The sequence below is a fragment of the Monodelphis domestica genome, chromosome 1 (genome assembly GCF_027887165.1).
Source record: "Monodelphis domestica isolate mMonDom1 chromosome 1, mMonDom1.pri, whole genome shotgun sequence".
NCBI lineage: Eukaryota > Metazoa > Chordata > Mammalia > Didelphimorphia > Didelphidae > Monodelphis > Monodelphis domestica.
The window spans coordinates 411106088-411123203 of NC_077227.1; the positions used below are offsets into that span (position 1 = coordinate 411106088).

Genomic DNA, 17116 nt, shown 5'->3' on the forward strand with positions numbered 1-17116 from the left:
TAATCCAACCTCCTTGTATTATGGAAGAGAAAATGAACAGAGAGAGGGGAAGTGCCCTACCCAAAGTGAGTTAGTAACAGAGGTGATAGAGACCAAGTGTACTTCTGCTGGACCAGAATTGTTTCCATCAAAATAGATTATAATAATTCAAAGCAGTCCCTGTTCCAGTGCCCAGTAAGGGACCCAGACAGTCAGGGTTGTAGAAATTCAGAGGAGAGAAATTCCCATGGTCTGGAATAACTGAAGAGGATATGACATAGGAACTTGTGCAGAGGGCAGGAAACAACTTGAGATCAGACATTATTACAGCATGAGCCTTCAATGGACATTTTAGTGGTTACTCATTACCTACCAAGTAAAGTCCAACCCCCTTAGCCTGTCATTCAATCTGATCTCATCCTTTGGTTCTAATCTTTATTAGAGCCTATATCCTACCCCTCAGGCATTCTATCCTCAATAAATTAGGCTCCTTGACATCCCTCAGATGCCTCATTTCTGGAATATATGTCTTCTTTTCAAATTTGCTATTAATTGACTGGTTGATTGTTGATATCCCATGCTTCCTTTAAGGCCTAACTTTAATGCCACCTTCTCCAGGAAGTCTTTAACTATGCTGTTCCTTGATCAATCTCCAGGTAATATATTCACCATCCTCTGTGCTTAGTCACAGGGATTGCATTTAGATGACTTGCTCAAAGGTCCAGAGTGAGTCAAAATCAAAGCCAAAAATAAACCCAGGAGATCTGATTTCCTACAGGTCCTGCATCCCACTCAACTCCCAACCACAGCAAACTCCCAAATGAATGAGTCTAACCTCACCACTAGTAGGAACGACCAATCTGTATCTGATCAATAACACCTACTGACAGTGTAGTGTACAGTGTAGATACTGTAGTAGTTTGCCATTTCCCTATCCAACTCGAGTTGGTTTTGTTTTTTTAAACCCTTACCTTCTGTCCTAGAATCAATACTAGGTATTGGTTCTAAGGCAGAAGAGTGGTAAGGGCTAGGCAATGGGGGTGAAGTGACTTGCCCAGGGTCACACTGCTAGGAGGTGTGTGAGGTTGGATTTTAACTCATGTCTTCCCGATTGCAGACCTGGCACTCTATCAGTTGCACCACCTAGCTGCCCTAATGCTATAAAGGAACAACGAATATGACGAATACAAAGAAGTCTAGACTTACAAAAAAAAAGTAAAGAAAGCTAGGAAAACAATATATAAGATGGCAACATTGTAAATAGGAAGAATAATACCCATAAAACAGATTTTTTTAAGTGAATGTCACACATATAATTGGAAAAAATAAAATAAAATAAATTGTAGTGATTTAAAAAAATGAATTGTTGTAAAATCAGAGAACAAATGTGGCTCCAAAGAAAAGATCTGAGAAGAAATCTTTCTCTACCTCTTTCAAAGGACCATAGATGTGGACAATTGAACACGACTGCAGCCTTTTTCAATGTTTTGATCAATTTTGCTTTCCTTTCTCTTTTTAAAAGAAAGTTCTTTGTCCTTTCCCTCAGTGCACCAAGCTAGAGGGGGTGGTTCCGCGCCCCCCCCCCCAGCCCCCCCCACACCCCCACACCCCGTGCCCTCTGCTTCTGCCTCTCGCCCTAAAATGGCAGACACAATGAGCAGAAGCTGCGCCTGATTGCTCTAAGGAGCCCGTGAGAAGAAGCCTCGCGGTTCAAGCCGAGGGACGACGCCGACGCGATGACGACGACGACGACGACGACGCCGACGCCGCTGAGGATGGGAACGAGGAGGCAGACAGCAAGCCAGCTGCCTCGGCTCTCCTTTGGCCTCCCCTCGCGAGGGGCCCCACCCCGGCTTCCCCCGGCCCTCGCGCCACCCCCACCCCACCCTCTGCCCTCCCTTCTCCCTTCTCCCTTGTCCCATTTCCCTTTCCCGCCGCTCCCCACCCCTGACCCCGCCACGGCCTCCTTCTCACCCGGCCCCAGTGCCATGAAGCTGACGGACATCGTGCTACGGAGCTTCCGCGTGGCCAAGGTGTTCCGGGAGAACTCGGACAAGATCAACTGTTTGGATTTCAGCCCCAATGGCGAGACGGTCATCTCCAGCAGCGACGACGACTCCATCGTCCTGTACGACTGTCAGGAGGGCAAACCAAAGCGAACGCTGTACAGTAAGAAGTACGGAGTGGACCTAATCAGATACACCCATGCAGCCAACACCGTAGTGTACAGTTCTAACAAAATAGACGATACAATCCGCTACCTGTCCTTGCATGATAACAAATACATCCGGTACTTCCCAGGACACAACGAGAGGGTGGTAGCCTTGTCCATGTCGCCAATAGATGACACCTTTATCTCTGGGTCCCTGGATAGAACCATCCGGCTCTGGGATCTCCGGTCTCCTAACTGCCAGGGCCTCATGCATCTCCAGGGACAACCAGTTTGTTCTTTTGATCCAGAAGGATTAATTTTTGCCGCTGGGGTCAATTCTGAAATGGTTAAACTTTATGATCTTCGTTCTTTTGATAAGGGGCCATTTGCTACCTTCAAAATGCAGTATGATAGGAGCTGTGAGTGGACAGGCTTAAAGTTCAGCAATGATGGCAAACTCATCCTTATATCTACTAATGGCAGTTTTATCAGCCTGGTTGATGCATTTAAGGGAGCAGTGATGCATACGTTTGGGGGCTATAACAACAGTAAAGCCGTCACATTGGAGGCCTCCTTCACCCCAGATTCTCAGTTTATTATGATCGGCTCCGATGATGGTACGATTCACATCTGGAATGGAGAAAGTGGCATAAAGGTGGCTGTGCTGGATGGGAACCACACTGGTCCCATAACCTGTTTGCAATTCAATCCCAGGTTTATGACCTTTGCCAGCGCATGTTCTAACATGGCATTCTGGCTGCCCACCATTGATGACTGACCATTTATCAGCAGCGTCTGTACCCTGAAGGGCAGCCAGGAAGAGGAGAAAAGGGACTGAGTATTGGGATTATGTCGTTCTGTCCTGAAGCATCCTTCTACCCAGCCCTTCTTGTGGACGCTGCTATACATCATTTTTTTAAAAGTCTCCTTTGCTGCATTCCTTCAAAAAGGATACTTGGTGCTACAGACCTGAAGTTGGATCCAGATTTTCTAGCTGTGGCCGGTATCAAGCTCCTCCTGAGGGGTGAGCTGTGTCAGGCTCATGGGTATCAGTGTGGACCCTTGGCATAGCCTCCTCTTTTGAATATATAGGGGGCCTATAAAATCTTGACTCCACATATTTTCTTTCCTGCACCCTGTCCCCATAAATGCATGGAAATCTAAAAAAAAAAAAAAAGTTCTTTGTTAGGACAGCTAGGTGGCTCAGTGGATAGAGAGCCAGGACTGGAGGCAGGGAGTCCTGGATTCAAATTTGACTTTAGACACATTCTGGCTGTATGACCCTGGGCAAGTCACTTAACCCTAAGCCTAGTCCTTACTGCTCTTCTGCCTTAGCACCAATACTTAGTATCAAATCTAAGACAGGAGGTAAGAATTTTGGGGTTTTTTTAAAGTTATTTATCATAAATGATGGCTCTCTGGGAGACAGTGGGGTGCAGGGGAAAGCTAGGTGATGTAAAAACAAAAGATACCAATAAGAATCTTGTTTTCTAAATGAGAGGATTCAGTTGAGGACCTCTCCAGATTAATAAGAGTCCCCTGATCCTTGCCTCTCCCACCTTGAAATGCTCTTTTCTCATCTCTGTTCATTCAAGTATACCCTTCCTTTGAGGTCCAGCTCACTCACCACCTTCTCCATGAAACTTTCCCTGTTTCTCTCCCTGCTTCCCTCCCTTCTTCCTCACATTTCTTCTAGCCTGTCACCCAGCTCCTCTTTGCCCTATCACAGTTGACCTTGTTTCATACATACATAGATTTAGAACTGGATGGAGACCATAAAATTCATTGAAATGCATTTTTTGAAGAAACTTAAGTTGCATAGATCAATAACTTGCCCAAAGCTACTTATTTGTGCCAAAGTTGCATGTCTGGGAATTAGTTGGTTTTTTAAACCCTTACCCTTCTGCCTTAGCATCAATACTAAGTATCAGTTCCAAGGTAAAAGAGAAGCACGGGCTAGGCAATGGGGGTTAAGTGACTTGCCCAAGGTCACACAGCTAGGCAGTGTCTGAATCCAGATTTGAACCCAGGACTTCTGTCTCTAGACTCAACTCTCCATCCACTGAGCCACCCAGCTGCCCCTGGTTTTACTTTTGATTTCAGGACGTGTCCTATCCCATCACCATTAGTCTGGGAGCTCTTTGAGAAGAAGGATAATGTCATTTTTCATCATCTCTCTCTCCAGGGCCTGGCAGAGTAGTTAAAGGAGTTTGTTTAACCCTTTTCTAACCCTAAATTCTATGTTCTGAAGTTCCTTTCAGCTCTAACACTATGTTCTCTGACTTTTTGGATATTTTTCAATCTGTATTTTGATATTATAATCATTTTGCAGGCATTTGAAGGCAGAGAGGGAGAGATTTCTTCGTCCCCCAATGATTCTCCCCTGCTCTCCTGCAATCCAGAATGATATCATTTCTCTTGGAAGTTGATTCCCCCCAGCCAGGATTCCAGGGGCCTTTGAGAGACAAATGAGTGTATTAGGAGCACCAAAAGAGGGGTTTCACAGCCATCTGCTTTTATTACCAATTAAAAATAATGTGTCAGGATGTCCCTTCTGACCCAGAGAGGCAGCTGTGAAGAGGAGACTTGAAGCATAGCCAAGGGGGGTTGCAGAAGTGGGGTGAAAGGAGGGAGCGAAACACGGTGGAGTAAGAACATTTAGACTAGCAGGAAGCCCAAGTTACAATCTGTGGCTTCTCCATTGCTAATCCCCTTCTTGTGTGATTCTAGGAAAATCACCTTGTCTTTCTGAGCCTCAATTTAATGAGAAAGTTGACTTCAGAACTCTCCAAGGTCCCTTGTCAGGAAGATCTGGGTTTGAATTCAGCCTGAGACACTTACAAGCTGTGCAATCTTAAACAAGTCATTTAACCTCTATTTGCCTCTGTTTCCTTACCTATAAAATGGGGATTATAATAGCACCTACTGCCTAGGATGGTTGTGAGGATAAAACCAGATAATTAAAAAAAATAAAACCTTTACCTTCCATCTTAGAATAAATACTGTGTATTGGTTCCAAGACAGAAGAACAGTAAAGGCTAGGCAATGGGGGTTAAGTTACTTGCCCAGGGTCACACAACTGGAAAGTGTCTGAGGCCAGATTTGAACCCAGGACCTCCCATCTCTAGGCCTGGCTCTCAGCCACCCAGCTGCCCCCCAGCTAATTTTGGCACCTAGTAGGAATTATATTTGTTATTGTTATTCCATCATTTCAGACTTTTCATGACCCCATTTGGGGTTTTCTGGGCAAAGATACTGAAGTAATTTACTGAGGCAAGCAGGATTAAATGACTGGCTCAGGGTCACAGAGCCAGGAAGTGTTTGAGGCTGGGTTTGATCTCAGGTCTTCCTGACTCTAGGCCTGGCATGCTAACCATTGCAACACCTTGCTGCCAGGCACTATATAGAAATAGAAATGCTTTTTCCTTCTCTCCCTCCTTCCAACTCTAGCATTATTCTGATTCCTGAATAATTCATTCTGGTTCTCAGACAGGGGTTCATAGGACCATCAATTAACCCTGGAAGGGATCTTGGATATTAATGTGTTTAATCCTTTCATTTTATGGATGGGAAAAACCAAGGCCCAAGGGGAGGGGAACTGGTTGGGCCTACTTCCCCAAAGGTACCCGAGTTAATTCCAAGGGCATTGGCCTTTCTGCTGCTGTTCCATCTTCTGTTTCCAAATCCTTTTTTTTTTCACACTTCACCGGGAGTTTCATTAACTCCTTTGGTGCCAACTAAAGCACTGAGAGGCAGGTAACACAACTAGTCATCGCCATTTTATAGAGACGGCACCAAAGAGCCAAAGAATGATCTCAAGCAGCAAGTTAGTGGCAGAGCCAGAATCCGGAGTGCTTTGGATTCACAGGCTGGTGCCACTAGCCATCTAGTTATGGGGAAATGAATCTGGGTCTCTCTCCCCCAGTCTGTGCTGGCCCAGCACTGCATGGCCCTTTGCAGGCTCTAGGTGCCCTCCAGGGAGTCATTCTCTGACAAGCAGGGACCTCATGGAGCACAGGTGGCCGCCTCAGCTGCTTCCCTGGAATGCAGCCAGTCAGGGCCTAGGCTGGCTTCAGTTCTGGAGCTGCTGGGCAGGGGCAGGAGGGGTCAGGGCACACTCCTGACTATTTTTAGTTCACAGACTGTAGTAAGGAGGAGCTCCACAGGAGTGTCTGGGCAAAGGTCCCCCTGGAGTGAAGCAAAAAACCTGCTTTAGTGAGTCTTGGAATGGTGAGGGATGGAAGGGGCCTCGGGGACCATCTTGTCCATCCCAATCCATGAATTTCCAACAAGTGGTCTTTCATCTTTCTCAAAGAGGGGCACCTACCACCTCCACCACAAGGGAGTCCATTCTACTATGGGACAGGTCAAAATGTAAGGATATTTTGGACAGCTCTTAATTGTTAGGAAGGGTGTTTACCCCCACCCACTTGTCAGGATTAGAGGAGCCTTGGCAGCTCCTCCCACCCCACTCTATTTCTTTCTTTCTCATTCTCTCTCTCTCTCTCTCTCTCTCTCTCTCTCTCTCTCTCTCTCTCTCTCTCTCTCTCTCTCTCTCTCTTTCTCTCTCTCTCTCTCTCTCTCTCTCTCTCTCTCTCTCTCTCTCTCTCTCTTTCTCTCTCTCTCTCTCTCTCTCTCTCTCTCTCTCTCTCTCTCTCTCTCTCTCTCTCTCTCTCTCTCTCTCTCTCTCTCTCTCTCCCTTCCTTCCTTCTCCCCCTCTCTCTTCCTTCTGTCCCTTCCCCCGCTCTCTCTTTCTTTCATTCTTCCTTCCTTCTCTCTCTCTTCCTTCCATCCTTCTCCCTATCTCCCGCCCTCCCTCCCCTCTTGGGGAGCAGCCAGGTGGCTCTGGATAAAGAGCCAAACTGAATCAGGAGATCCTGCATTCAAATTTGGCCTCAGACACTTCCTAGCTATGTGACCTTGGGAAATCACTTAGACCCAATTGCCTAGCCTTTATCACTCTTCTGCCTTGGGACTGATATACAGTATTGATTCTATGAGGGAAGATACGGGTTTGAAAAATAAAATAAAATAAAAGCCCTTATAATACAATACTGTTTATGGGTTCTAAGGCATAAGAGCACTAAGGGCTAGGCAGGGGGTGGGGGTGGTTAAATGACTTGCCAAGGGTCACACAGCTAGGAAATGTCTGGTAGAGATTAGTCTTTAACAATGATATTAAAGGGTTCTTCTCTCCCCTGGTGTTTCCTTGAGGGGTCAGATTGAAAAAAAGATAACAGAGATGGAAGAGACCTTAGGTATCATCTAGCCTTTTATTTCTTTTATGACACAAATATGGTACTGATTCCAAAGCTAGGCAGGTCAAAAACAGAGAAAGAAAACTATAGACCAATCTCCTTAATGAACATAGATGCAAAAATCTTAAATAGGATACTAGCAAAAAGACTCCAGCAAGTTATCAGAAGGGTTATTCACTATGATCAAGTGGGATTTATACCAGGAATGCAAGGATGGTTCAGTATTAGGAAAACCATCCACATAATTGACCATATCAACAAACAAACTGACAAAAATCACAATTATCTCAATAGATGCAGATAAAGCCTTTGACAAAATATGCCACCCATTCCTATTGAAAACACTAGAAAGTATAGGAATAGAAGGGCCTTTCCTAAAAATAATAAACAGTATATATCTAAAACCATCAGCCAACATCATCTGCAATGGGGACAAACTAGAAGCTTTCCCAGTAAGATCAAGAGTGAAACAAGGATGCCCATTATCACCTCTACTATTTGACATTGTACTAGAAACACTAGCAGTAGCAATTAGAGAAGAAAAAGAAATTGAAGGCATCAAAATAGGCAATGAGGAGACCAAGCTCTTTGCAGATGATCTGATGGTCTACTTAAAGAATCCTAGAGAATCAACCAAAAAGCTAGTGGAAATAATCAACAACTTTAGCAAAGTTGCAGGATACAAAATAAACCCACATAAATCATCAGCATGTCTATATATGTCCAACAAAAGTCAGCAGCAAGAGTTAGAAAGAGAAATTCCATTTAAAATCGCCCTAGACAATATAAAATACTCAGGAATCTATCTGCCAAGACAAACATAGGAACTATATGAGCACAACTATAAAACACTCTCCACACAATTAAAACTAGATCTAAACAACTGGAAAAGCATTGACTGTTCATGGGTAGGATGAGCTAACATAATAAAAATGGCAATCCTAACCAAACTAATTTACTTATTTGTTGCCATACCCATCTAACTACCAAAAAAACTTTTTTTACAGAATTGGAAAAAACATAACAAAGTTTATTTGGAAGAATAAAAGATCAAGAATATCCAGGGAAATAATGAAAAAAAAATGTGAAGGAAGGTGGCCTTGCAGTACCAGACCTCAAACTATACTATAAAGCAGTGATCATCAAAACAATATGGTACTGGCTAAGAGACAGAAAGGAGGATCAGTGGAATAGACTCGGGGTAAATGACCTCAGCAAGACAGTCTATGATAAGCTCAAAGATCCCAGCTTTTGGGACCAAAATCCACTATTTGATAAAAATTGCTGGGAAAACTGGAAGACAGTTTGGGAGAGATTAGGTTTGGATCAACATCTCACACCCTACACCAAGATAAACTCAGAATGGGTGAATGACTTGAACATAAAGAAGGAAACAATAAGTAAATTAGGTGAACACAGAATAGTATACTTGTCAGATCTCTGGGAAAGGAAAGATTTTAAGACCAAGCAAGAGGAAGAAAAAATTACATAATGCAAAATAAATTTGATTACATTAAATTTAAAACTTTTGTACAAACAAAACCAATGCAATCAAATTTAGAAGGGAAGCAACACATTGGGAAACGATATAACAAAACCCTCTGACAAAGGTCTAATTACTCAGATTTATAAGGAACTAAATCAATTGTCCAAAAAATTAAGCCATTCTCCAATTGATAAATGGGCTTCTCCATCAATGACAATGCAGTGATCCTGAACAACCTGGAGGGATCTATGAGAAAAGACACTATCCACATTCAGAGGAAAAGCTGTGGGAGTAGAAACATAGAAGAAAAACATCAACTTGATCACATGGCTCGAGGGGATATGATTGGGGATGTAGAGTCTAATCTATCACCCTAGTGCAAATATCAATAATATGGAAATAGGTCTTGATCAATAACACATGTAAAACCCAGTGGGATTTTGAGTCAGATACAGGAAGGCAGGGGAGGAAGAAAAAAAAAGGAATCATCTAGCCTGAGGGTTCTTAACCTTCTTTGTGTCATGACTTCCTTTAAGACAGTGGTTCTCAACCTTTCTAAAGCCTTGACCCCACAATACAGTTCCTCATGTTGCAGTGACCTCAAACCAAAAAATTATTTTGGTGGCTACTTCAAAACTGTAATTTTGCTACAGTTATGATTCAGAATGTAAATACCTGATCTGCATTATGTATTCTCATTGCTACAAATCAAACATAATTTAAACACAGTGATTAATCACAAAAACAATATTTATATGTTAAGAAATATTAATCCAGCAGAAGGCAGCCTGAGCACTGGGGCAGGAGGTAAGTCCTGCCTGGGGAGGGGGTCCACAGATGCTGCCTTCTTCCTGTCATCTCCCTCTAGCTCTACCTGAGGCTTCACTTTGCTGGGGTTACTCAGCTCCATTATCCACTCCAGGACTCGTTCTTAACCCCTCCAGAGCCAGCACCTGGGTGCTCTCTCTGGGTCTCTGTTTGAGCCAGGTCTCCAGGTAACAGGGTAAAATCCATCGCCCCTCATAGAGGAAGTAACTAATTAGTAACTAATATTAGTACAATGTGCGGGCAGCAGGGTCCCCATTCTTTCCGAGATCTTGCTGTAAAGTAGCGTGATTTCTCAGTGGCTTTAGGCAACCCCTGTGTTTTGGTCACTTGGACCCACAGGTTGAGAACCACTGCTTTAAGACAATCTGCTGAAGGATCTATGGACCCCTAGGAATAATGTTTTTATAGGCATAAAATAAAATATGCAGGACTGAAATTATGCTGAAATATAGTTGTTAAAATTTCTTTATTTTTTTAAACCTATATCTTCCTTCTGAGAATCAATACTATGTATTGGTCCCAAGGTAGAAAGGCAATAAAGGGCTAGGCAATGGGGGTTAAGTGACTCACCCAGGGTCACAAAGCTAGGGAGTATCTGAGGCTAAATTTGAATCCAGGACCTCCTGGGTTCTCCACAAGATTTCTTTTTTTAGTATCTGTATATATATATATATATATATATATATATATATATATGTGTGTGTGTGTGTGTGTGTGTGTGTGTGTGTGTGTGTGTATAAATAAAAGAATATATATATATACACATGCATATATATATATATATATATATATATAAACAAATGAACAGATCACAGGTTAAGAATATTCCAGGGGGCAGTTGGGTGGCTCAGTGGATTGAGAGCCAGGACCAGAGATGGGAGGTCCTGGGTTCAAATCTACCCTCAGACCCTTCCTAGCTGGGCAAGGAAGGCAAGTGACCCTGGGCAAGTCACTTAACCCCCATTGTCTAAGCCTCCACCACTATTCTGCCTTGTAACCAATACACAGTATTGATTCCAAGACAGAAGGGAAGGTTTAAAAAAAAAACAGAACAAAAGTTCATGGGGGCAGCTAGATTCCTCAGTGTATAGAGTGCAAGGTCTAGAGACAGGACCCTGGGCAAGTCACTTGACCCCCATTGCCTAGCCCTTACCACTCTTCTGCTTTGGAATGAATACATAGGATAGATTCTAAGAAGGAAGCTAAAGGTTAAAAAAGTTTCATGGACCCCAAGTTACCAACCTCTGATGTAGCCCAGTTCTTTTATTCTGCAGATGAGCAAAATGAGGCTCAGAGAGTACAGCAGAGGCAGTAAAGCACGAAAAATGGGTGACTCGGAGTACAGACTGTTGAGCCTAGATTCAGAAAGACCTGAGTTCAAAAGTGATCTTAGACACTGTGTGACCTTGGGCAAGTCACTTTTCCACTATCTGCCTCACTTTCCTCATCTGTAAAATTAGGATAAAGGCACCACCTACATCCCTCCCTATTTGTAAGAATAAGTGAGATAATATCTAAAAGTACTCTGCAAACCTTCGAGTGCTATGTAAGTTCTACCTAATATTGTTATTAGCACTCAAGTGCCCTGTCTTCTTTGCCTCTTACCACAGTGCCTGGGGCATAGCAAGACTTGGTAAAAGCTTATTGACTGACTCAGGGGCTAAAGAACTTGGTCAAAGCCCAAGATCTATTTACATCACATTCTTTTCCACATAATGGATCCCAGCCTGAGCCCAGGCACACGTGCCCCCCGGGGCTCCTGAAGAGGAGTTGGCCCACTCAGCTCCTGTCTTCAGCAGGGGGGCCTGGGGAGGTCAGGAGGGAGGCGAGCATCGCCCCAGCTCTCAGCGCCTTGGGCTCGGAGGAGAACAGCATGCTCCGTGTCCCAGCGGGGGCTGCTCGGGAGGGAAGAACTGGCAACACTCCTGAGCCTGTTACTCTGCTTCGCTCCTGCCAGTAATAGATGAAGCTCGATCTCCAGCCGCCTCTGCCTCCTTATGGCTCCTCTATGGAGCGAGTCAGCCCGCCTCTAAGACCCTTGGGGCTAGCTCAAGACCAGCACGTGGTTAACATGAGCTGTGGTGAAAAGATCCCAGGACACCCGGGTTCTAGTCCTGTTTCTGATATGTGTTCAACTTTGGGCAAGTCTTAACCCTCTTTGGACTAGGGTTTCGTCTCTCTGAAATGAGGAGGTTGGAATATTCTTTTTTTATTTTTATTTTAACCCTTACCTTCCGTCTTGGAGTCAATACTGTGTATTGGCTCCAAGGCAGAAGAGTGGTAAGGGCTAGGCAAAGGGGGTTAAGTGACTTGCCCAGGGTCACACAGCTAGGAAGTGGCTGAGGCCAGATTTGAACCCAGGACCTCCCATCTCTAGGACTGGCTCTCAATCCACTGAGCTATCAGCTGCCCCCTGGAATATTCTTAACCTGTGATCTGTTAACTTGTGTATACACACACACACACACACACATATCTTTTATATATTTTTTAATTTTATTTTTATGTACATATATACAGATACTAATAATAGTTTCTCCTACAACATTAACTCTTAGAACCGTGACATATATATATATATATATATATATATATATATATATATATATCTTGGAACCAAAGACAGATATGTATATATGTATTTATATGTTTTTGGCACCAATCTATCTTTTCAGCCTTATAATATTTGATTCCCCCTTCCCACACTTTAAAATCCAGCCATCCTGACCTGTTGTTTGAACACATAGCAGGTCATCTCTCACCACCTTGCCTTGGTTGATCTCCATATATTTTATTTCTATATATATTATTATACACAAATATGAGTTTTTATATGTATGTATATTTTTGTGTCTGTTTTCCAATATAATTGGTTTCCTTTATAATCCTGCATATTTTCTTTATACCTTTAAAAACATTTCGAGAAGGAGTCCAAAATGTTCACAGATGTCAAAGGGGCCCATGGCACAGAAAAGCTTCACCTCTGCACCGAATAACCTGCAAAGTATTTCTTGGCATGAACATTCTATTTTCCAGTCTCCTCCAGCGCTCACGTTTTGTGTTCCAAGGTCTGTTCTACATCTAAGGCTCCTTTCAGATCTGCTCTTCATTCTAGGACTAAAAATAGAGAGAGCATCAGTCTAAAGTCAATGTTTAACAAGCAAGGCCATTAGCTGTTACCTAGTTTGTTTTGGTGTTTTCCTCCTTGCTTCTAAGAAAACAGAAGAAGTCCTTCCTGGCTAGTGGCCGGGGCCAAAGGGCAGCAGCAGTGGGGTGCTTGTATTCCCCTAGTCTGGAGATCTCTTGTGGATAGCTTTCCTAATAATCTGTCACCTGCTGGGGTTCCCTGAGGTCTTTGCCACTTCTACTGCAATAGCCCACTAGTCTCCCTGTCTCAACTCTCTCCCCGATACAACTGCTGCCAAAGTGATTTTCCTGAAGAACAAGTCGGATCGTGTCACTCCAGGTCTCCCTATTGCCTCTAGAATTAAATATAAACTCTTCTGATTTGGAAGTCTTTGCTAACCCAGCACCAATCTATCTTTTCAGCCTTATACTATATGGTTCCTCCTTCCCGCCCTTTAAAATTCAGCCATCCTGGCCTACATGCTGTTTGCCTTTATATGAGTTGTTCTTCATGCCTAGAACACCTGCCTTCCTCTCCTCTACCTCCCAGAATCCTTTACTTCCTTCAAGGCTCAACTAAGTTCCAGCTCTATCTACTCCCCACAGTCTTTTTCCCAATTCCCCATCTGCCAGTGCTCTGTCTCCCCAAACGTCAGTTTGTCTTATTTTTATTCAATATATACAGACATGTAAATATGCACATACAGTACACAAACATACATCCACATATATGTAGCCCACCCCAAAAGATGAATGCTCCTGAAGGGCAGAGACTTCCATTTTGGTATCCTTGATGCCTAGTGTAGCCCCTGGCACATAGTGCATCAAAAATATTTTTTTGGTCAACTAATTGCTTCAATGTGTTTCTTCTGTGTGTGGAAAGGCAAAAGTCACCCCCAGGTACAGGGTGATGGGACGCAGCAACCCACAGTCCCAGAGAGAGCCACAGATCTCACAGATGCTCCATAGGTCTCCCAAAGGAGAGGTTTGCCCACTATCCTCCTCTCTTCAGCATGAGAACCGTGGCTGCTTCTAAGGAGAAGCCCTGAGAGGTGAGAAGAGACAGAATCTTCCCTCTGTCTCACATTTGCTAGGGCATAGCAGTACAACACAGGACCTGCTTGGGAAGGAAGAACTTGGTGCTCACTGGTTTGGAAAAATAAAGTCATTTGGGAGCAGTTGGGTGGCTCAGTGGATTGAGAGTCAGACCTAGAGATGGGAGTTCCTGGGTTTAAATCTGGCCTCAGACACGACCCAGCTGTGTGACCCTGGACAAGTCACTTAACCCCCATGGCCTAGCCCTTATCACTCTCCTGCCTTGGAACCAGTACAGAGTATTGATTCTAAGGCAGAAGGTAAAGATATAAACAACAAAACAGAATCATTTTTTCTGGAAATGAGAAGAGAGAAAGGGGGAAAGGAAGGGATGAGAGGAGAGAAGGAATGGGGGAAGAGGGGAAAAGAGGTGGAGGAGGAAGAGGGAAGGGAAAGAAGGGATTGGATGGGAACAAGCAGTCAAAGAAACTAAGTGGCAGCACTCTATATAAGTAAGGTTGGAGGGAGGGAGAGAACAAACCCCTCTAGAATTAGAGTAGATCCTGGGTTCAAATCCTTACTCAGCTACTTATTATTACTTCTATCCCCTAGAATAAGTCACTTAAACTGAGTTGGAGGTTTTTTGTTTTTTCACTGTAGAACAAGGTGAGGTGAGGTGAGGTGAGGTCCCTTCATGGCTCTAAATCTAGATGGGTGGTGGAGAAACACCAGTTTGGGGCAAGGGAGGGGACTCACACAGCGAAAGGGGAAAGGGCTGGGAAGCTCCCCGAGTCCTGGGCAGGGACTTGGCCCCCTGCACCACAAGGCTGTCGCCGTCTGGTGCAGGGAGAGAGGCCTGTTGTCCGCGGTTCTAAGAGTTAATGTTGCGGGGGAAACTATTATTAGCCACATGAATGTTTAATCTCTTCTTCCCCCAGGCTCAGCTGTTTTTCACCCCCCCTGGAAGTCATTTGGTAGTCGAGCCACAGCCCCCAAAAAGAGACACCAGGCACCGAGCAGGCTCTGCGCTGGCACCATTTCCTAGGCAGCTGAGCCCTCGTGTATGCAGTCCTTGGGGGGAGGAGGGGAGGGGAAGATGGAAAGGAGGCCAGGGAGAGCGGTCAGCAGCAGCAGGAGGGTGGCCAAATGAGTCCTAAGACAGACACAGGAAGCCGGGCCCTGCTCTGCTGGGACAGCCCCTTCTTGGGTAGGATCGGGGGCTTTGGGGAAGGAAGGAACCTTAGCTTTCCTGTCATCAAACCCACTCATTTTACTGAGGAGAAAACTAGGGCGAGTCCAGAGAGATTTGGTGACTTGGCAAAGGTCACACAAGCAGTAGAATTGGGACTTGAAGAGGCCCCTCTTTGCATACTCTACCCTTCCTCTGGTTTCCAGGCGTCTTTCACCCCGTTTGCCCGGAGAAGCTGTGGCCCTCCCTTCCCGCTCTCCACTAAACCATGAGGGCAGCTTTGGGCCGAGCCCGACAGAGGCCCAGGAGATGCTTCTGTCCTCACCTGGCCCGGCTACTCCTCGGGACCAACGGGACAGTCATTGCCCGGGCTAGTTTATAGCTCCCCAGAATGCCGTGGGATGCAGGAGGGAGAACCCTGAAGTCGGGAACCCGAGGTGGGCTCAGAGTCATGGCAGGTTCCCCGACCTCCCCAGCCCGTTCCTCATCCGTAAAATGGGACGACACTACGTGACGAGAGGGACAACGCGGACGCGGCATAAAGTGTTTGGGAGAGTTGGGATCGGGGTCGGGAAGACGTTCACTGCCTCCCCCTGACAGACATTGGAGGCAGTTTCCTCCTGGTATGAAATCATAGGTCTAATTGTTAAAATCCATAATACCAACACTGTACAAGATGGCTGTACATTTTGCTGGGCTCTGCTCTTAGCAGGCACCACAGGGACCTCCGAAAGTACCTTTTCAGGCCTGAGGAGACTGAGGCCAGAGGTGCGCGGCTTACCCTGGGCCACACATGCTGACAGCAGCTGAGTTAGGGTGAGAACCTAACCGACTCCCAACCCAGCTTTCTTTCGCTTTCACCAGCACTCTTTATGCCACTCAGGGTGCCAGGATGAATTTTGTCAGCCAACAATGAACAAGGCTTTTTTGTTATTATCTAACTCAATAAATATTTACTGAGCACCTATGTGTGGGTCCCTGCGCTGGGCCAAAGGTGGGCAATGAGGTGTAGGGTATAGAAGGGCAAGAAGCCAGGCATGGCATCTTATTTCATCCTCACAATAATCCTAGGAGATGGGTGTGTTATTAGCTTCCCTTTCCAATCAAAGAAACCGAGGCAGACGGGCTAAGTGCCTTGTCAAGGGTCATATAGGTAGCAAGTGTCTGGGTTCGGATTTGAACGCTGGACTCCCTGACCCTGGACCCAGTGCTCTAGTCATTACACAAAGATGACCCATCCACAAATATTGACTCACTACTACCATGAGCCAGATCCTGTAGGGAATCAAATACAAATGACGAAACGGAGCCAGCCCTTCAGAAACTTATATTCTCCAGAGGGAGATGATGTTTGCATAGAAAAGTAAACATACACACGCACGCAATGCAAGGTAGATTTTTAGTCCTAGCATCTGGGGGTTCAGGAAAGCTGGCCTATAGAAGGAGACCTCTGGGTAAAGTGTTGTGAGAAATGAGGGATTCTATGAGTTGGAGGTGAGGCGGATCAGGTTACAGGCAGGGGAGATAGATAGCCAAGACTCATCAAAGGGAGATGAGAGACAAGAGAGGGAGCTATGGCTCCTGTGAAGAACTATAAGGAGGGAGGAAGATGGCAGAAGTGTAGTCAGAGGGGGAGAGGATGAGTAGCACTTGGGGGGACGCTTCAGCTTTCACTGACACACTTATTTTTTGTCTGTCTTTTTTTAAACCCTTACCTACCTTCTTAGAATCAACACTGTGGTACACAGAAAGTAAAGCATTGTGGAACAATCCAATATAATAGACTTTGCTACTAGTAGCAATGCAACAATCCAGGACACTCCTGAAGGACTTATGGGAAAGAATGCTATCTACAATGAGAGAAAGAACTGTGGGAGCAGAAATGCAAAAACAAAACATATGACATCCCTTATCACATGCATATATGGGGATGTGATTAGGGGTTTAGGCTTTAAAAGATGGCTCTGTGGTAAAATGAATAATATGGAAATAGGTATCAAGTGGCATTTGTACAATCCAGTGGAATTATTTGTTGGCTCTGGGAGGGGGAGGGAAGACGGGAG

General features: G+C 44.8%; 1 protein-coding gene across 1 annotated transcript; it reads left to right on the top strand.

Moving 5' to 3' along the window:
• The first annotated feature begins 1743 nt into the window (after positions 1-1743).
• On the top strand, positions 1744-3236 carry LOC100013003 (WD repeat-containing protein 82-like). The gene has a single exon (XM_056812004.1). The coding sequence runs from the start codon at positions 1755-1757 to the stop codon at positions 2907-2909; it is 1155 nt and encodes a 384-aa protein (XP_056667982.1). The 5' UTR covers positions 1744-1754; the 3' UTR covers positions 2910-3236.
• Positions 3237-17116: the final 13880 nt, after the last annotated feature.

What these genes read in the sequence shown, in the direction of transcription:
- LOC100013003 (XM_056812004.1), top strand. Translation starts at nt 1,755, where the DNA reads ATGGGAACGAGGAGGCAGACAGCAAGCCAGCTGCCTCGGCTCTCCTTT.